Genomic DNA, 22,331 nt, shown 5'->3' on the forward strand with positions numbered 1-22,331 from the left:
ATGTAAGGAAATAGGAATTCCAAAAATGGAATGAGTACAGGCGTAAACGTCCTCTAATAATAAAAACAAACATGGCTGCCCTCAGGATTTGACCGATCTCCACACAAAGCTGTATGTGTATAATAATAAGTATGTACTCAGACAGTACATCGCGCATCGACCTCCGCTGCCTGTCAGTCGATACTCCAGCTGTACTGTCTTCGTACATACTTTGAGGTATTCTCGTAATAACCTCATACCGGTAGTATTACATCATGATCTAAATTGGCCAATGAGTAGTAGTTTTAGAACAAATGCACATATCTGCTTCTACAAGTAAATTGATTGGTTCCCTGTAATGGAACGGAGGCATACTAATTGGTAGATTTGCATGTACTGAATATATCAAAGTAGGCGTAACCCAACATATGCCGCCAAGATGCCAGGGTTTTATGATGATGCTAAGACAATGACAAAATTCAAATGACTATTAAGAATAAATGCAAGAACACGAGTACGAAGGATTGTAACAAACATGTATTGCGAAAGGTGATGCCAAATCTGAAATAAAATGACAATTAATAGAAATTACATAAAACACATGGACAGTATCTAAAAGAAGCCAAGTATCACAAATACATCTGGTTTTAGTCGCTCCAAAATTGAATTCTGATTAGTTGGATAATTGGGAACAGAATTATTGGCTCCAAAGTAGATTCATGTATAATTCATCCGGATTAATCAGATCTAACTATAGAAACTGATTAATCAAATATTTTATCAATTCATCACTGGACCAAATTGATTGCAGAAACATTTGCACATACCTGTACATCTACATGTACAGTATTTGTTCTATTAGAAGCATATCGCTAATTAAAGCACACATTTGTATAAAATATTACATATTTTCACCATAGAATTATCTGTGTAGGAATGTATGCAAGTACTAGTAGAGCAAATACAGTACTTGGTCTTGAGAAATCTCAATCCGTCTGTGTCCCTCATGGGCTTTCCTTTGCAACATTAGAATGTTCTTAGGAACATAGTTTTTAACTTTACAACAAAGAAATAATTTTTGCATGGTAGCCACGTAATCCACATGTTATAAAGAGAAGTGCAACAGATGTCCTAATTAATATTTTTATTCTCCAGCAGTTGATAGCAAACAATGCCAGCTATGTTCATAGAAAGTTGCAAAGGAAATCAATATGGAGTCAGAGAGTTACGAGTACGGTACCCCGTTCTTCTTTTCGGTGTCCGCTGCAAGTCATTCGGCACCACAAAATATGGTCATGGTTTTGATATGAGAACATTTCTGGAGTCACTGTGTGCTGAATGTGCATGAATGTCCGAAGATATTTTGGATTCACCCTAAAATTGTGAATTTCTGCGCTTCTCAATAATGTTGAAGGACTATTCAAAAGTGTTGAATAAGAATCTGGAACAATCAAGATTCAGAAGCGCTGAAAATCATTGAAATATGAATGTTTAAGCAAACATTCATTACAAATTTAGCCCATAAAATATTTCACTTCATAATGCCAAACCAATACCATTAAATGCTCTCAGAAGACAACTTGCACTCCTCAGTGTTACAGCTGGTTAGGGATAAAATTTAGGACAATTGTGTATCAAAATGGCTTCTCTCTCACTTAAAAATCAAGAACATTTTATTTTCCTCTCATAGAATCATTGAGTTGTGTGTAAGAATTGCCATGGCAATTGTCATATCAGATTTACTGTACATGTTTCTAGTAATAAAAGACCAAACGTCATCTAGGAAATTACTGAAAAACAATCAGTCATCATCATGACAAGTTTCTTTTCAAGAATCCCTTTCAGCTGATAGCTGAAATAAATGATACTTACAAAATATGTATTTACACTTTTTGGTAAAAGATTACACACTTTTATTTCACAAAAAAACAGTAATTTGTACAAGTTCCAAAAAGTTATAATAGTATTTACACCCCTGCATATAAACATTTGTAAAGGCATTTGCAAACTGATTCAGTCTATACTAAATAGGGATTACAATATCATCAAAGCTTCTACTAATAAGGGTAATAATGTTTTCATCATCGTAACACGATTCTTGTTTGTCACTGCAGTCACATTCATGACCTGTAGACACTGACGATATCGCCACGCCTGGAAGAGATGATACCGGGTAAAATATCGTCAATTCTAAGTATATTGCCTTTGTACGATTGAGTCATATCAACTGATATAACCACACTGCTTATGATGTGTGCCCAACTAAAAGATTTAGCTAGTATCTTCCCTGGAACAATTTCAAGGATAATAAAACTGCTACAGTTATAAAGCTGCTAAATTTTACTCATCGAAACCATATGAAAGCAAATTTGTTTTGTTTTTTAAATCGAGAGGGGAAGATTTTCACAATATACACATGCATCTTGTAACTTTTGTTTACACTCATTTTCAATTTATATGTATCTTGCTTCAAAGAACTTGCTGACTTTTTAAATAGCAGCTAATCCACCCCCATTTGATTTCAAAGTGTGCGGCCTTAGCTGTTTCAAGGGGAAATTTCATATCTGATCAGCTGAGCGAAATGTTGTTTACCATTTATCTATTTCATAAAAGTCAAATGATTTATGAATGATTAGTGGTAACGTGATAGACAAAATTGAGATCGCATGAAACATCATGGACCAAAGTAATGGATATGAATGAACACTGGCTGTAATGGTCTGACAAAATTCAATTCAACAAGAATGAATGAGTTAGGGGGGACTGTATTATTTTAATCTTCTGTTGATTTCCTGCAGAATGGACAGTGGTTCTTCTGAAGTACCAGTAGTTCATAATCATCAGTATGGAACATCTGAAATATAGATGAAAATTTACCATATTATTGCAGATCCTGTTACACTGCCCATACTTTACAGGTATTACTATTTACCTATATCTGGACTATGCATTTATTTTGATAAAGGATAAATTAATATTAAATAATACATTTGTTTTGTAACTGAATAAGTTGTTTTTATTACAGTTTTTAATTAATTCGTATGTAAACAGCTTTATTATTTTGGTATGAAAAAATGATTTCTTCCCCAACTATTGACAAAGTTGGCAAGTTAGGTTTTGAATGCACCAGCTATCAAGATTCTGATGAAGGGAATACCATATTTGCTCTATTAAGAGCACATCTTCAATAGAAGCACATGTAGTTTTGTAAACCAGAAATTGCATTCAAGATCATTAAAATAAGACCAGTTTTGACATGTCTCAGTCATTTATGTAAGCATATGCGATACTAATAGAGTAAATATGGTAATGTTGAATACACCAACCAATGAGTTTGAATGTTTATCATAAAAAACATTACACATTTATTATCCATCAAAGTTTCTGCACTGAAAACTGTTCTACAGAAATACTATCAGCAATATTCACGTAATAAACACAGAAAACAGTGATTGTAGATTAGTACATGTTTTTCATGCTTAAAACAACTGAAGAAACGATGGAGGAACAAAGAAAGACGTACCTGATTGCAAGAAGGACACAGCGTAACCGAGACATCAGGCATAACTGTTTTGAAGTATTGATATCGTAAAGGCGGTGGCCATTTTTTAACAATGACATGAGTACGATCCAAAGATTTAAGTACAGACCTATTGACAACTACTGGAACAAAGTCATTGCCACCTTGCTGTCAATTAAAATAAAGAATAAGAATATAAATTTACTTCATTGAATCATTCCAATAAATTTATTTACATTATGACAAACTGTCGCATTAATCTTGGTGTTTTTATAATGCAAACAGGTGTCTATTAACTAATAATAGTAAATCCCCTGATTCTGTACTATTCAGTGATTTAATACTAGTTTGTCAATTGGTCTTTAACAAAATTGTTACTTTTAGTTGTTTTTTTTACTTACTTTAATGTTATTTTAAATTTTATTATCCTTTTACTTCTATAGAAAGAATTATGTCAATGAAGTTATCTTATCTTATTTAATCTTATCTTATAATAAACAGAAAAAGTTCATTTGTCAATATTCAAGTTCATTCATAAATATAAACTATAATGGTAAATACAGTAATCATTATATTACTATAGTTGTACAACTTGATTTTTGCTAAAACAGTATTTTTTATCGTTCTCTAGCAATTCACCTACCAGGTAGCCACCTAGACAGGAAATACCTGTAATCAGACGCTATCAATACATTTTGAAGTTTCTTCTTCATGACAAGAAATGTGTTTTGCTTCCATCATGTTACCACAGAAAAACCCTTCAATGATTTAATCAAATATAATTCTAACTTTTCTCCTAGCAATGCAGTCAGTTCCAGAGAATAATGATTTATTCATGGTAGGATTGAACTGTGAAATAACCTTTCAATATCTGAGTCAATATGGGTAAGGGTGTGATAAATTATTTCTATACCATGACAGTAGCTTCCTTGTGTTGAGTAGATGTGGACAGAGAATAAAGATGAATTTCATCCACACCCAATTACTACAGGTAAGCAATAAGGTGCAATCAAGACTGACTGAGGACTCACCTCAAAACTCATCATTCTAGAATTGAAAGGATCCTCATCTTGGTCATTATCCATCTCATCATCCAGCCTCATTGACTGCACAGCACCCATATCACTCTGCTTCCATTTATCTGTGTTGCGTTTTATAGGTTCAGCGTCCAACAATGGGATGGCTTCCTCGTCACTGATTCCATCATCGAGCACAAACTCAACTAATGGCAATACCTCTGTAGTAGTGAATTAACAGATTACGAGACATCAGAAATAGTAACACACTAGCAAGCAGTTGGTGATGTCTGTCTTAGTTTCACATTAGTACCTTAGTATGTCAAAGGTCAAACGTCTGGATACTGTAAACTGCTTTAATTTTCGAGACACACAAATTTTTGTGAATTGCATGAGTGAAATTATTTTACCGCCAGAAGTTTGTTTGGGGTCCTACGACACAGAGTGTCAGGAAGTTTAATAGGGAGTTTTGTCTTCACCAATGCGATATAATCCTTAAATCGTGAAAATTACACAGTTGACATTACTCTATGTTTTAAAGTAGCACATGATTACATGTTTATGTAACCCATTGTTAGTTTAATTAAAGTGTGTTATTTTGACAGAACTTGAAAATCAGTTCCTGATGTATTGGAGTTATGCTTATAGAAAACAAACAATAGTCCAGTAACTGAAAGTAATAAGCTGTTATTTCTTATCGATTTGGTAATTCAGTAAACTACTGGGATATTATTTCAACACAAAATGAACAGTAATAGAACAGGAGTATAATAGCAATGCCAAGGAACATGACATGGAATATGCAGAAGATGTGCAGAGAATGATATTTAGGAGTGAGATCATGAAGAATAAAAAAAAAAAAAAAAAAAACAAGTCATTGAAAGTGACACAATCCCCGTTAAATTTTTGAAAGTTCTCTTTGTGCTCGTCATATTAAAGCAGAGGGGTTGTCGCGAGCTTGTCCTTGAAACTTGAGTTCCAAGTGGCGTATACAACAGATTGTTTATTTACATCAAAACACATATAGTAGTAATATGGCCAAAAATAAAAACAGCCGTTATTCGGCCATCTTTGATCTGATTATGAAACACACTGATATGTATGATGTATGTGCCAAATACGAATGAAAATGATACATAAATTGTGGAAATATAGTAGTAAGGCCAAAAAGTCAGATGGCTGTCAATCGGCCATCCTTGACCAGATTTTGAAACAAATTGTCATGGACATGCATCCTAACATGTATAAAGTACATGTATGTGCCAAATTTGAATGAAAACTGACAGAGCACGTCCAAGATACCGCATAAAAAACAAAACAAGATGCCTGTCAGTCTTTGATCCAATTGCGAAATAAATCGTCATGGACATGTATCCTAACATGTATAATCTATGTACAAAGTTTGAATGACAACTGACAAAGCATGTCCAAAATACAACATTTTCAAAAAACAAGATGGCATCTTTGATCCAATTGTGAAATAAATCGTCATGGACATGTATCCTAACATGTATAATCTATGTACCAAGTTTGAATGAAAACTGACAAAGCATGTCCAAAATACAACATTTTCAAAAAACAAGATGGCTGCCAGTCGGCCATTTTGAATCAAATCGCTAAACCACTGCATGTGCATATGTCCCACATAAAGTACTAGGCACACGCAAAGAATGAACAGAATCGGTCCAAGGGATTCTGAGATATGACTCCGGACAGACGCACGGACGGACGGAAACCGAATTATAAGTCCCCGTTTTCAAACTTCCTCCGAACGGGGACTAATAAAGCAGTGAATCCACCAGGTTAAGCAGACTTACCAAATGAAGAGAAGGAATGTACAAATTGTTGTTTACAGTTGATGCAATGGTTTCCTTGGTTATTCAGTAATGGATTTGTGGTGGAACATCTATAACACATTGGTAAAACATCCTATAAGATACAAAATGTTAATTCTTAGAAACACCTACATTGTAATGTATATGTTACTACAGTTTATACAGATAACAGTGTAAACTGTATGATTTCTGATACCACAGGAAAACATCTATATCACGGTAGTCATTTTCCCCGTGCCCTTAGGCATTCAATTACAGTGGTAATTTGATAATTGAAGGGCGTTCTGAGTACCTTATTCCACAGAAGCCGCTGTGACTCCCTGAACAGAAGTGAAATTTGGAATACAACCAAATTGACCTTGACATGCAAAAATTTATCTCTTCTGTAATACACCAATCTCCATGGAAATGCTAACAAATATTTCAACAATCCATGCTTTTTTAAAACACGTACTTTTTGAAATTTACTGACATCACAAATCATGATGTATAAACCATTACAGGTATTTCACTAACGGTATATTGATATTTGATTAAATGTGTATTTAGTAGATTTCTTAGCAGTGAAAATAGCAAAATTAGTTCAGTGAATAATTAATAAGACTACAGAATTCTCGGGGGAGTTGACATTTTATATTGCTATTTTGTATTATCTTTCATGTAAATTGGAATTTTCTTTTATTTAATCAAAAATTGTGATAAAAATCTAGATAGAAAATTTGATGCAACATTTAAACATTAAATGCATGAAATAACTAGAAACCTGATTAATTTTTTATCTTGGAAACCATACTTACTTCTGAATCATGGAAAGGCTTAGATCTGATAGTGATACTACCCAGGTCTATTGACTCTTGAAATCTGGATGGTATCTTAAAAGATTGGAGCTTCTCAAAGGCGTATCTTGCTAACTTGTATGCACCTAGCGATCTGCTCTGTTTCGCTAGCGCATACAGTGTCGCCACTTTGCTGATACCAAGCGGAATGTTTCTGATCATAGCGTGGAGTAGATAGCGAGAGATGTTGAAGAGCGCTTCCGGTAAGTGAGACGTAAACGGCTCTTCAGTGTAACGATGGATTGAATGATATACATAGTACATTTCTGCTTTTCTCTGGAATTCAAAGAATTTATTCAACATCTCTTCTCTTTTCTCAGCATTATCTATAGAAAAACAATTGAAACAAATTAGATCTGTGTAAACAACAAGAATGTTACAAAATATAAACACACACACATGCTCTATATATACAAGAAGCCTGTCGGTTGATATAGATCTGCTGTATTATGACTGAGTAGGAAATAAGAAATCAATCAGTGTAGCCATTTTCATGATAACAAGAATGTAACTTAAATGGTCTTTTTACCAATAATGACAGAAATATTCACTAAAATTAGATAATTAAAGTTATCATCTTGAAATTAACAAACCAAATCACTAAAAATATTGAAATAATTGATCAGGCAGTTTTCAAGACAAGTCGGAAAAAATTTTTCAAGAAGAATTTGAATATATCGTAACAAAATAACAAAATCTTAGAGATGTCCACCTGTGGTACCTTATATAAATTAATAATTGTATCTCAAACTGAACAGATTTGATCAATAAAGCATATGAAATATCATGAATGCTTTCAAAATGTTGACTAACTGTACACACACAGACAAACTCACTAAGAGAAGACTGATGACAAAAACATTTATAACATCTAATGGTGAATAAACATCTATGTCTTGGTATACTCACCACCTGCTATCTCCAAACATTGCATTGACAACATCCAGAAATAATAACCTGCATCATGAAATCTACTTTCCAGTACTGCATTGTATGTCAGTTGTTCCAATACTCTTACAGCTTCATCCTGTCGACCAGCTTTATGAAATGCTACAAGACAAAAAAATTATAACATTATGATTAAGAGCGCCCTCTATAAGTAGATATATCTCAGATTGCCTACAGAGGGCAGTATAACACTATATAATGTTAAGATAGGCAAACAAAATGCCTCTATCCAACTTTGCGAGTAAATTAAGCATAATAAACATAACGCATCTAGTTCACCTTTCTGAGCCTCTTCAAATCTGTCATTCTCTGCCAACCACTGTGCATATGGAACATATACATCATTCTAGAGAAATACAAAAACACAATCAAAATTAAAAGTTTGCCCATATGCAACAATTCATATGCAAATATAAATAACAAAATGATTTTTGTATTATCACTCCAGAGATGTATATTATATACATGTATATTATTATTTTGAACTGGAATTTAAATTCAAATTCAAATATTTTCTGGTGAAACAATGATACATATTAAGTGGATTTTCCAATATCAGTGAACAGCTAATACATTTTCAGTAAATCATAAGATGATCATGTCGGTAAAACGGGTTTTATTCATCCTTGGACCATGGTTAATTTTGACAACTCTTGGACATACAAGTGAATATTTACTAAACATTTTATCATTTTAGCTAATCAATATAAAAATAATTATTCATGTTTATTTTGTAAAAGGTGATAGATTTATATGATGCTAAAGAGTTTAAATCTGTATTTACCTTGGATTCAGGGTGTTTTTCTACCAATGAGAATGCTTCATCCCAGTGTCTAGCCTCCACATGTAGTTGTATGAGTGCCTTCACATCTCCCATCTTGGTGTAGACTTCAGCAGCGTACGCATACTGTTCCATTCTTTTGAAATAGTATGCACACTGAGCAAGTGGTTCTTGTTCTGCTTTGTCAAGCCTCCTAGCTACATCAATTAGCCTGATAAAAATAAAAAGTCATCAAGTTTACTTATAGTCATGTGAGAGAATACAAACATTTCTGAGATACAGACTAATTATCCGTGTAAATACAAAAAACCTTTGATCCAAGTACTGTGAAATATTTTATTTTTGCTATTTTCGCTTAAGGGATGATTCAGAGAAAATCAAATCCAGCTAAAATAAAGTATTTCACAGTAGTTTCTACAGAGTAATTAAGTAATGTAAGTGGTTCAATTAGTGAGTAAAATAAACAACAATGTGACAAATGAAACAAACAAACAAAGATAGATTACATACATGTCAGCCCAACCATGGTCACCAATGATTTCAATAGCTTTTAAATGTTCTCCAGCTGAAAGGTACATTTCAGCAGCAGCACGTGGCTCGTTTATATTCTTAGCCCAATCAGCTTGTTTTGTTATCAGCATCTTCTTGTCTGACGGGTCACCTGATCCAATGAAATCCTACAAGATGAAAAACGTGAATATTATTGTTTTTATCCATAAAATGTGGTACTGGAGAACGCTCCACAATTATTTCATTTAATACATATTACATGAATAAGTATTAATAATACGGTAATTAACTCCTACCAACTACCAAGTTTAACAAAGGTGCAGAGAACCCCACCTCAGTCCTCGCCACAGGCAAATTGGAATAATAATTGCAGTGTCTAGTGTTAAGCATCAAATTTACAAGAAACACATGTAAACAAATGATGCAAGGTTTGATAAACATTACTGGAGAAATTGACTGTTTAATCAATGTAAAAACAAAGCACAGAGAGGTCTGTCAATGCTGTAAGACCCCTATGTCGTGCCTTCAAAGTTGCCTAGTTGCCTGTGTATACCATCGTAGAACTACTTTTTAGGATTTAGAGCAATAAATACGAAAGTGTTAAAACATTTCATGGAAAAATTTTGTTGCACACTTTGTACTGTATTCCTTCTTTTACAGCAGAGAGTGAGTAGGGGTTCCTAAAGGGCAACATGTACAAACGCCAAACACAATCAATGTTTGAAGAACAATATCATATATGGTATGTCAATGACGAACAAAACATTAAGCATGCCATGTTAAAGAGCAATAGTAACACGGCTCATCGTAACGATCATCGCAAACAACTGGTGAACATAGAATTGAGTCATAATCCAAATATGATGAATAGATCATGGAATAATACAATATTAAATGCAATTAATGCTCTCATTCGTTACCTTTGCCAAATCAAACATTCTGAGATCAGTGTACATATTCATAGCTTTTTGTTCGTGTCCAGCTCTCTTGTACAACTTAGCTGCATCAGAGAATCGTCCTTGATAAGCATAAATATCAGCCAGGTACAACAGGTCGTTGTATTCACCCCGACGACGCCGCTCCTATCAATGTGTGGAGAGAATGAAAAAAAGAAAACGATTCACAAAATCTATGTCTAACAAAAAGGCTCAAGCTACAGCCAAACTGGTGCTGGATCCCCAGAAATATACATGTAACACATGTAAGTTTATAGGTACCAAGTTTCAATGCCTTTGTACCAGCAATTCAAAAGATATGAAAACTGTTAAGTATGTAAATGACCTAATTAATATACATGGACTTATACAAAATTCTAATCTAGTCTTAAGTTCATCCCCAAGTATCTATGAACCAAATTTCATTCCAATCCACATAGTAGCTCTTGAGATATTGGTGTAAAATGTTTTCACATACAAACAAGAGCTGAAAGTTGCATTTTATTTTTGGGAATTTTATACATACACAAACATGCATCTTGTAAAGTCACTTACGAGTATAATAATAGAAAAATTGAAGGAACAAACATGGAATAAATTGAAAGACAGAATGGTTACATAGTTCAGACAACTGAACAATCAAGATATAGATAAAGCTATCAATACTATTATACCTCAATACTATGTATAAGCTCTAAATATCTGAGGTCACGTATTCTGATGAAGGCTTTCTTTGCAGTATCATAATCCTGCCCTTCAATGGCTTCATGTGCTAGGTACTTCCAGTCATTCTCAGTAACTCCCAGGCATGCTACCTTGTAGGCTTCTCTGAAAATTAATCATGTACATGTACATGAATACTGTAGATGTATTAATTATTCACTGGGTTTTAATTTTATCATTCTCACTAATATCCACTAAATTAAATCCACGTGAACGTAGAACTCATTATCTGGCTCACTGAAAATTTTTGAATCAAAGTACCAGTAAAAATTAATGATTTTACAGTAGTGTGTGAGGATATGTGTTGACAAATTTCATTGTATTGGGTGTCCTATTTCTGCAGACAAGTTATTCATTGATATCAAAATCGGCATTGTATCCAGGAATTGGCTTTAACCAATGATTCTGCTTCCTGAACCCCTCACTTTGGAAAAAGAAGGAGATCACGTTTATGATAATGATATACAGAATAAATTAGCAATTCTTCTTTATCTTCCAATCAGGAAATGCTACATGAAAATGTGAAAACTATCGCAGCACAGAATTGCATATAGATTGTACACGTATATGGGAAAATAGCTTTACTCAATCCATTGATAAATGCTGCTCGGACTGATAAATGTGATATATAGAAGATAATATTTGGTAATCATAGTCCTAAGTAAATATTAATAATAGCTAGACGTTTCGAGCAATGGCTCCTTATCGATAAAAAGCCATTGCTCGAAACGTCTAGCTATTTTTTAATAGTTACTTAGGACTATGATTACCAAACATTATCTTCTTACTCAATCCATGATTCTTGTCAGCTGATATTTACACAGCCTCTACTGATGTCCTGTCAGGCTACATTTACAAGGCTCTTATTGACATCATAAATTTTAAATGAACACTGCATGCAGAAAGCAAGAAAATAACACTGGTTTTACCTAAATGTTTTCTTTTCCAGGTATTGATACATAGGAGCTGACTGGGGCACTTCTACTGCAGACATGGCATATATATGAAGACAAAATATCTTGGAGCCGCAAAACCCTACTACAAATCCCTGTAACTTCTGTTGATGGATGGGAAAATTGCTTGCTTTGATGTTCAGCATTCCATTGCCAGAGAAACACAGCATATCTTCAAGCTGAGTGTTCCATGCTACACTATTGGCATTGGGCTCCTAGTGAAACAGACACAAATACAGATAATGTCAGATGCACACTGGGTAATGATATATATTCCAAGCAGAAGTATTATTTTCACTACTACAAATATGGTAGCTGTGTTTCCACACCAGTTCAGGATGCTCAATCTCAATGTGATGAATAATGTCCATCATAAAAACAACTCTGAGTATTCAAACTCTAAAGGCTGTTTTGCATGTGCAAGTGACTGATTGGCAAGAACCAGCCTTTCACACTCGAAAATAAAATGAAGTCAAGTCAGCAAATAGTCTTTGCTAAGCAAATGCATCATATAAGCATTCAGGAAACATTGCAATGTATTGTAGCAGTATAAATTCCAATAAGTTTCTTTAGAATGGGAATCAGTGAATTTCATGCAATTTAATCACAGTTATTCAATCAAACTAATTGTGCTTTCAACAAAGATTTACACTGTCATTGGAGAAACTGTACATAATTCATTATGAACACAAAATTCACCAGTAAACTCATAAAAGTCTTAGTTCCATTAAAATCAGTGTAGCTTACCTGATAAAGTAGTTCCTTGGTATTTACATCATAGACCAGACAAGTATTATGTTCGTCCACCACTGATATCTTAGTGCGACTGGCACTGAGATCTAAACAGCGCACTGATGTCTGTTGTTTGAGTAATAAAATAGGGAAAGGGTTGTCGACAAATATCTTCAGAATCTAGCAATGAAAATAACAATTAACGATATTAGTGATTAAAAATTAAAACAATTTTTACCTATTTGATTACTACTTGTAATCACTGTCGTATTCATTTTACAATGTATAGTACAGTGTGTGCGCCAAATACACAACACACTGCCTATTAATGGTACAGTGTGAAGCTAAAAGTGAAATATCATGGATGCACCAATTTATAAAGACTTTCCACTGAGGAGAATACATATAGTTATAAGCTATTTTAGCAGTAACCTCCGAGGTGCACTATAAGCTCAGACATGATGTTTGACACACATTGTAAAATATGGCATTTTGGGGTAAAAAGTGATTTGCATTCTTTGTTTAAAGAAAAAGTGAAGTCAATAGTATCTGATCAGTGATATCTCATTGCAACGTTAATTCCTGGAAATTCAAACACACTTACCTGTCCATTTTTCAAACCAACCAGTAACCCTTCCCTACCAGTGGGTCCACCAGTGACTTTGATGTATCGTATCAATGATTCCATCATCCATTCTCTTTCTTTACTACCAGCGAATGATAAACATGTCAACACCTTTTCCTGTAAACAACACACACAAAAAATAAGTCCATATAATTTTTCTTCACTTTGGACTACTAGAATTATCCAACCATAATGTTGACAGAAAACTTGTTGTGTTTCTCATAAATATAGAACATGACATGATAACCATATTGATTTCATTTTATTATACACACACAAACCTCTGAAAAAGTTATCATTGGATTGGGTATATTGATAGCAATTCAGTTTTTCTTAACAATATCAATAGTATCATATATGCTATACATATAGGTGTATAAGCATTACAGCAACTTTCCAACACAGGTGAGGTCATGAATATGTGAATAATGAACACAGAGGGCGCAGTCTAAATATGACATCATCACTGCTAAACTGAAGGTGTATAGCATTACAGCAACTTGCCAGCACAGGTGAGGTCATGAATATGTGAATAATGAACACAGAGGGCGCAGTCTAAATATGACATCATCATTGTTAAACTGAAGGTGTATAACATCACAGCAACTTGCCAACACAGGTGAGGTCATGAATATGTGAATAATGAACACAGAGGGCGCAGTCTAAATATGACATCATCATTGTTAAACTGAAGGTGTATAACATCACAGCAACTTGCCAACACAGGTGAGGTCATGAATATGTGAATAATGAACACAGAGGGCGCAGTCTAAATATGACATCATCATTGTTAAACTGAAGGTGTATAACATCACAGCAACTTGCCAACATAGGTGAGGTCATGAATATGTGAATAATGAACACAGAGGGCGCAGTCTAAATATGACATCATCATTGTTAAACTGAAGGTGTATAACATCACAGCAACTTGCCAGCACAGGTGAGGTCATGAATATGTGAATAATGAACACAGAGGGCGCAGTCTAAATATGACATCATCACAACTAAACTTGAAGGTGTATAGCATTACAGCAACTTTCCAACACAAGTGAGGTCAATTAATACCGATTTGTTGGTAACTAAAATAATGATGATTCAAGTCACTTCCAGACTTACCTGGCATAATACAATATGCTGTGCGCAAACAACCAATAAATTACAATCAAATTTTCTAGTTATCTTGTCTTTAACCCTATAATGCATATCAGCAGAGTCATCACTATACAACTCATATACAACTATCTTATCTGGCAACTGAACCTATAGAATAAAACAGAATATCAACAAATAATCAGTGAGATACTTCAATTGTGAGTCATAGTCAGGAAAAGAGTTTACCTTCAGCATTCCTTGTTGGAATGTATGAACAGTGATTTTTTTAAACAAGGGCACAGGGGCGCAGCACTCTCATGCCATGGCCATGCGCGCCCTTACCCTGGGTAGCAGATCCTCTGGCAACCATAAAATTCTGATTGACCAGGGATCACATGTGGCCACAGTCTTCAACTGTGACCTGTCTGATAGTAATTAGAATGCTCAAAACTCCACACCCTGGTAGGGAGAACCCTACATGTATCTTCATCACTTAGTGGCGCCACTGAATATAAATATATATAAATAGTTCCAGTGTATACATTTTCACCAAGTTTTGTGTAAGGGGTCATCCATTTTTGCTAAGGGTTGGGACCTAGACATACTGGTGGCACAATCATATCATACATCCATGGTAGTACCTTGCCCTGCTCTGCCCGCCCCACACCAGGAATATACAAATGACTTCTACAAACGTTATTTGCGTAGCTAAATTCTTAGTTTTTATCACTTGACCAAACTTAATTTAATTACAGTATAAAAAGGAAGAAAAAAGTGACTCACCGCTAGCCTGTGTTTGTAGATAGCTATTTTTTTGACCAGGTCTCTGCATTTAATGCGTACTTTCTGGTCTGTAATAAGATGTTGTATAATGACATCTGTCATGTTTTCTCTGTAGGCATATCTATCTTTGTACAAACCATGCACTGTGCTGAATATCAGCTGATAATAGGCAATAGTGCCGTCTTGACAACCTACAGCCTACAAATAAGCAACAATATAGGTCTTATGCACTGTATGCTATAATTAGCTTCCCTGCTGTTCTTATATAGGAAGGCACATCACCTTTCTAACATTTAGACCTCCAGAATGCCTCAGATGACCCCACACTGCATATTGACTTGGACATGATAAACACAATTACAATTATAATCTTGATATGAAATAGATCATACAGCTAGATGCAAGAATAACTAATTGTTAATGAAGCTAGTTTTCTTGCAGTGGATTATGACCAAGACACATGTAGTCTCTGAAATATGCATCCTTACATAGCAGTTTCAGTATGACAACAATATCCTGAAAGGTTAATTCCTCTGCTTTGTCAAGTACTATCTATACCTATTGGATTACAAATATTGGTACTTACCACATAGTTCTGATCAGGCCTAACTTTACAACACCACACCCATGACTGCTGTTCACCAATCACACCTAATTGCACACCTTCCTTGGTATGAAGCACAGCCTGTTTATTAGATCCACCGACCACCAGATATTCACCTTTAGTGAAGTAACTAAGACAGCATGGATCATAGCCCAGGTGACGATCTTTTCCAATCTATGCAAAGAAACACAAAATTAACAAACCAAATTCTGGCATACCATCTTGACAACCTGAGCACTAATAATCTAGATTTTTTTTACGTATTTTAGGAATGATTTTTTAGACACACATCTTGGAAAAACTTATGTTTTGTGAAGTCAAATCAAAGGGGCACAGTGCATTATTTGCATAGGTAGCTCTCAGTACCAATTATTATTTAAAAGCAGTACTTGTATACTGTAAACCACTTTTATATTGAGAGAGTCATTTTTTTGTGAATTTCACAGGTGAAGGAAAATCGCAAAATTTTGTAGCAATGACAATTTCTCTGTGGTCCCACGACACAGAGTTTCATTGACTTTCCTGCAATTTTGTCTTCCTGAAACCTATAAAATCTTGATATGCACGAAAAATCCTGGCAGTGAGAATTAAACATTTTTCATTTAGTTGACAATATTCAACAGCTCTGCTCACCTGTTTGCCACTCAGCTGATAGAATGACATCTTTTGTCCCCAGTCACATATCCCAAGAATGTCGTATGTGTCATCCCTAATGTAGAAAATAGGAAATAATTATTACATAAATATCACTAACACAGAGTTTTAATTAATATACTAATAATGATAATTTAATATTATTATTATTATTATTAATAACCTAATATAAAAATATTGAAACCATTGACAATGTTCCAAATTTTGTTGATCAAAAACTAGAAGCAATGTCACATTTTGTCTGTTTGGTTCAAAATTAGGAATGAATGCAGTGAAAATTACAGAAAATGTCAACAAATTTATCAAAATTTAAGTGAGAAAAAGATTGAAAATGGAAGCCAATGATGAATACACACTTTCGGTCAATATTATATACTGCTGCTGTTAATAAATAAACTGATTCGTACATGTACACTATTTTTGGTCAGTCCTGCACATACTGGCTGGCTAAATTGTCTAAGGTGAATAATGCAGCAGCGTATGAAATGAGAATAACTAACATCACTTACTTTGATGGGTTCCACTGAATTGACCAAATTGGGGAGAGAGCACCCCCTGGTCTTTCTATTTTCACTTTTTCATCACCACTCTGATAAAGAGAAAAGCATTATGTTACTACTGTACATCTTTCCAATACTATACTATACCATATTTACTCTATTAGAAGCACACGTAAACCCAAACTGAGATTACTGTATGTTTCGAATTAATAAAATATAACTTATTTTTACTATAAGACACACCTATTGTCAATTACATCAGCACAAGCACACTGTCAATCAGTACGATAAACAGATTGGATTGAAGCCTGCTACTGACTACATACAGATTACTACACACTATCGAACAGTACAATACAATTCTCACCTTTGCCCTGATGCTGACACAACCATTAAATAACCCCAGTGCAAGGTACTGTCCATCATTGGTCCAACTACAACATGTCACTCTACTGTTAGATTTATGCTTGGACACAGATTTCTGTTCTGGTGACCATAAACCTTTTAGAATGATAGAAATGATCATAGTTGTGAGGTTATATAGCAACATTAAATATAAGATACCGCTACAATAGCAGCAAGGATGATTTCTTGTGTGACTACTTCTCTGTGATTATTTTCCTGTCATAATGGCATTATGACAATTCAGTAGACAATCTGGACACTATTAAATGTACACAAGAACTTGTAGACCAGAGGGTTATTTTAAGATTGTATTCTTCAGTTTTGGTCTCTGCATTTGAATGTATTGGCACGCTCAAAAAAGGTATGGATAACTCATTATATAGTATTACTACTGGTCTGATAATGCCTGTACAGAAGCTCGTAATTGACAGAGACATGAAGCCAAATGCCTAGATGTCCTACCTTACTTGTCTTGGTGCCCTGAAAAACAGGTGCCCTCAGAAGTTCAAAGTTCAAGTCCTGCAGTCTGTACTTACCAAAATCACTGCATGCACAGCTAGCTAACTGGTGGGTAACTGGATTATATGAAACACACTGAATGGCATCGTTGTGCCTGAAAAAGAATAACAAATTGTTAAATAATGTAATAGCAACATTACAATCATTACTGGTGATGAGAAGATATACCAAACTTTTTGTGGAAAGTGATATTTGAAAACAGCAAATTACTACTAAAGACTTACGTGTACTTGAGAATGCCTTCTAATTTAGATGTCCAAATGATAACACTTTTATCAGCGGAGCCAGAGGCAAATCTTTTGCCATCTCTAGCGTATGCTACACAGTATACGGTATCTTTATGACCTTTCAATGGTTGTATCAATGTACCATCATTGGTATCGTACACCTGTAAAACCAAATAAATAAATTCAATGTCACATACATATCTCGCATAACCCATCCATATTGACTTTCTAACAAGCAGGCTATGAATCACCTTGCCTACATCATTGTAAGTGTACAGTTGGAGTATTGACCAACACACAGAGGAGGTCTATGTGCTGCGTACTGTCTGAATGCATACTTTGCAGTATCCTTGTAATAACCTTATTATTAAACATCTTTTTCGTCCAAGGATACATCATGGCAATGCCGAAATCCAAAAAGTTTAGAAAAGAATCAGCGAACTTTTTTGTGTGGAGTCCAGTCAAATCCTGGTGGCAGCCATGTTTGTTTTTATTATTAGAGGATGCTTTTAAAGCACGTAATCATTCCATATTTGGAATTCGCATTACCTTATATGGTAGGATGAAAATACCCAGTAAAATACCGCAAAGTTACGGCACGTTGTAACTTATGGCATTACGGTGACAGATGTATAATAATAACTAATATAAATTATTAAAGTGACCACACACAGGTATTCAGGGATAATGGTTTCTGCTTGGAATAAAGTTTGCGCAACAAAATGGCTAAAAATAAATTATTACATGTATCAGAGAAAAAAAAAAGTCTATAATTATTATCAGCCCAATTGATACAATTTTTACTTATTTTGTTTGTAAGTGTACCAACCTTGCACTTGTGTTTACATGTGTATCAAATACTGGTAGAGAAGTAATAATTGGAGAGTGATGAAATGAATCTACAGAACAGTGCTGCACGAACAGTTGCTAGAGTGTTCTAAGCTGAGTTAGCCTAGGAGAGGAAAAGGCACTTGTGAAAAACAGTGTCAAAAAAACTCTTAACTTACCAAAACTCTATTTCCTGCAGCAACAATCAGTTGAGTTCCATCAGGCTTGAAGGCCAAATCATAGATACTGAAAAAAAAAAAAATTTTTGAACATCGAGTAAAAATCATAATATTACAAATATACAGTTTATCAAGGCTCTATAGACTGAAGTTATTTATGTATTTAATCACATCAGTTCATGATTTTTGCAGTATTTGAAATTACAGGTCGCTCTAGTCCATCAAGTTTTGAGCCAGGACACAAAGTTTTGTAACGTAGTCGCCCTGTTGCCCACATACCTTTTTGAGCAATAGGATACACCTGATGAGCGTCAGTAAATTAATCTATTTAGTAAATCTTTTTTGTTTGTTATTCTTTTTGTTATTCCTTTCTATTTTCTATAATAAATAAACGTTTCCATTTGATGTTTAGTTTCTGATGGGAAACAGTGTCTGCCTGGGCCTATGCAGTACTAGTATTAATATAAAACACCACATATACACTATATGAGATTGGAATATTTTGAAGTCATATTAAAAGCGGTTCTCAATGACAATATGGTGACTGCAGGAAAGTTAAGTTGCAGCACCTTTAAATCTACAACAAAGTAACTATAGTTTCTTGGCCACTTTTTTCTAGCCACTAAAAATCATGCATATAATAATGATACAATGTAATCATAATTTTTCAACAGAAATATCATTTCTTGTGAGATCAGTAAATTGTAACTATTATTATAAGTGACTAGTGAGTAAGTACAGGGAGAAGTCCTGTAGGTCTCATGGAAGAATACAAATTTACCATTTATAAAATCATATTATGAAGCAATTTTTCAGAAAGTAGATCAGAAACTACAACTTTATAAATACTGAACTGTATAACGCAACTAATGTTAGGAAATTTTATAAGAATTACATGTTATATTAATTGCATGTTAGGTATATTTTGATGTAATTTATTATTATACAATTCCTTGGTTCAGTTCTGTTGCTCTAAGTCCATCAAGATATTATTATTAAATATTTAGTATCTTACAAATGCTAGCATGTTTTTTGAAGTTTGTTGTGATATCATCAGTGTTATTTATACCGTATGTGAATACAAGAAAAGTCAAATCAAAAGTACTGATATTGAATGTTAGGTTAGCTTAATACCAGTAGGTGAACCACTGGTTAGTCTCAGTTCACATCTAAGAGATTAATAAACACTGTGATCATATCAGCTGGATCATTTGTAATGAATGAGCTAGATCGTGATGGCGTCTCGCTGACATGACAACCATCACACACCTGACATTCTACTTCTGTCCAAAAACTGACGGAGTCAGCGATATCCTCGATACTCCATTGATACGTGATTAAGAGTGCCGTGGACGGCAGTTATATAAACAGTCTCCTTACCATTGCTCAACTTTGTCCCTATCGTGGACTTTATCAACCCAGGTAGGTATGGATCTCATCTTTCCCACTCGTTTTAAAAATATTTCCCTTGCGCATGCTCAGTAATGCCAGATTGTAAAATCTCGCGAAACATCGTGATTTCACGCGCCCAATTTACTATGGGGGCGCTGTTATGAGATGATCGTCCAGAATGTGGTTTGTACTAGGTTATAACTCGAGGAATAAAAAAACATTTATTTATTTGTTTGTTTATTTATTTATTTATTTGTTTATTTATTTATCAGTTTATTTATTTATTTGAAAAGAATTATATATGTCACGACCGTGACGTTATACCTAAAATGTAAACAACTGCACTCGATCAAAAGCAATATCAGTTCTAGACGACTTCATTTCGGTTCGTATCAATGGTTGGTAGATACAAGTATACACGCAACGAAAAAAGCTGGCTTCACATTGTCATACTTTGCGCATACTATAATGATGTCACGACGCTGACAATGTCTTCAGTATGTCACAATAATACTCCGACCCTTTCCTTGGGAAATTAATGCCAAATTTCACATTAATTATCACTTTATGCAAAGAAACATCCGTCGAAGTATATCATATTTTAAAGTCCATGTTGCTGTTTTTTTTTATTTATTTTTTGTAGCACGCCGGAAATGCAGCGGTGTGTCACTAATTTTTAATAATTTATACCGATTTTGTTTCATTTGAAAAAATGAAAACAATTATCGAGCCGTTTTTAACCTTCATGGACATGCCTTCAATTTCCATGAAATACAGTATTATTATGTTATGCTCATTATATGTTACCATTATATGTTACCAGGTATATTCTATCTACTATCTTTCTCATGGCAGTGGAGGGGATTATTGACAACAATATTTCTACCAACTTACCTGGCTCCATATACGTCACAGTCTGAGGCATCAAAACTAAGACGAATGTTAAACTCCGGTTGAAACTCAAATATTTTGCGAACTTTTGTCACCATGATAATTTCGTGTTTGATGCTAAAAACAGAAACATTATGAATTCACGTTGGTTGTGAGCCTATTTGCAACCGCATCTCTGTATTGGTCAGAGTCGCAGCAGGAACCATATTCTATAATTAATTCGCTTTATTAAGGCTTTGAGTAAAATTCTAATTTTGCTCCACTGCGCATGTTACTGCACATATATGCAATGCATTGTGGGATAATAAGTCAAATTTCACTCTACTGAGCATGTATACATTATGCAATGCATTACGGGAAATAACCCCCAATTGCATATAATTAAAAAAACTATAAATACCATGGAAACTCACTAATTTATATGTCAACTTTTTTTTGAAATGTCCTGACAATATTATGATTCATATCAATAATAATAAACGACTTTTTTCATCACATGTCACTGGGCAAAATTTTGAGAAATGACGAAATAGACTCACCATAGAAACCAGTATCAATTTCGACCATTTCGACTTCTGTGTCTTGGTAACCCCAGCTTTTTTTTTATTAATTTGTGTATTCTGATGGTGTGAACTCATAATGATGAAAGTATGACGAACATTTCATATAATCTCTAATTTGACTAGAACACCTTAATACTAATCACCTAAATTAAATTGATTCGTTGTTATGGAAACCATTTTCATATTCCTCCAAAACTGCCCGCCTTCGCTATCGCGTTCAACGTTAAGACCAGGGCATTTGATTGCACTTCTAGATAAACAAATCAACCCTTCCATAACCACCATTTTATAATAAAATATA

General features: G+C 34.3%; 1 protein-coding gene across 1 annotated transcript; it reads right to left on the reverse strand.

Annotated features, from left to right (window-relative positions):
- Positions 1-1,868: 1,868 nt before the first annotated feature.
- LOC100366339 (intraflagellar transport protein 122 homolog) lies at positions 1,869-20,667 on the reverse strand. The gene is made up of 24 exons (XM_006812379.3): positions 20,565-20,667; positions 19,185-19,251; positions 18,175-18,338; positions 17,968-18,044; positions 17,394-17,527; positions 17,036-17,115; positions 16,506-16,581; positions 15,855-16,046; positions 15,269-15,466; positions 14,510-14,653; positions 13,373-13,510; positions 12,784-12,948; positions 12,013-12,251; positions 11,035-11,188; positions 10,346-10,507; positions 9,426-9,592; positions 8,919-9,126; positions 8,414-8,480; positions 8,096-8,236; positions 7,148-7,512; positions 6,333-6,444; positions 4,531-4,736; positions 3,503-3,667; positions 1,869-2,833 (listed from the first exon to the last, which is right to left on the reverse strand). The coding sequence occupies exons 1-24, from the start codon at positions 20,621-20,623 to the stop codon at positions 2,753-2,755; spliced, it is 3,561 nt and encodes a 1,186-aa protein (XP_006812442.2). The 5' UTR covers positions 20,624-20,667; the 3' UTR covers positions 1,869-2,752.
- Between the last annotated feature and the right edge of the window lie 1,664 nt (positions 20,668-22,331).

This window comes from Saccoglossus kowalevskii, chromosome 3 (assembly GCF_978046115.1).
Source record: "Saccoglossus kowalevskii chromosome 3, keSacKowa6.1, whole genome shotgun sequence".
NCBI classification, from domain to species: Eukaryota; Metazoa; Hemichordata; class Enteropneusta; family Harrimaniidae; genus Saccoglossus; species Saccoglossus kowalevskii.

What these genes read in the sequence shown, in the direction of transcription:
- LOC100366339 (XM_006812379.3), bottom strand. Translation starts at nt 20,623, where the DNA reads ATGAGATCCATACCTACCTGGGTTGATAAAGTCCACGATAGGGACAAA. An exon ending in AGCATATTGTATTATGCCAG is followed by an intron (nt 13,511 to 14,509) that starts GTAAGTCTGGAA and finishes TGTTGTTTACAG; the next exon opens with GAAAAGGTGTTGACATGTTT. An exon ending in GAATGTTTGATTTGGCAAAG is followed by an intron (nt 9,593 to 10,345) that starts GTAACGAATGAG and finishes TTCATCTTGTAG; the next exon opens with GATTTCATTGGATCAGGTGA.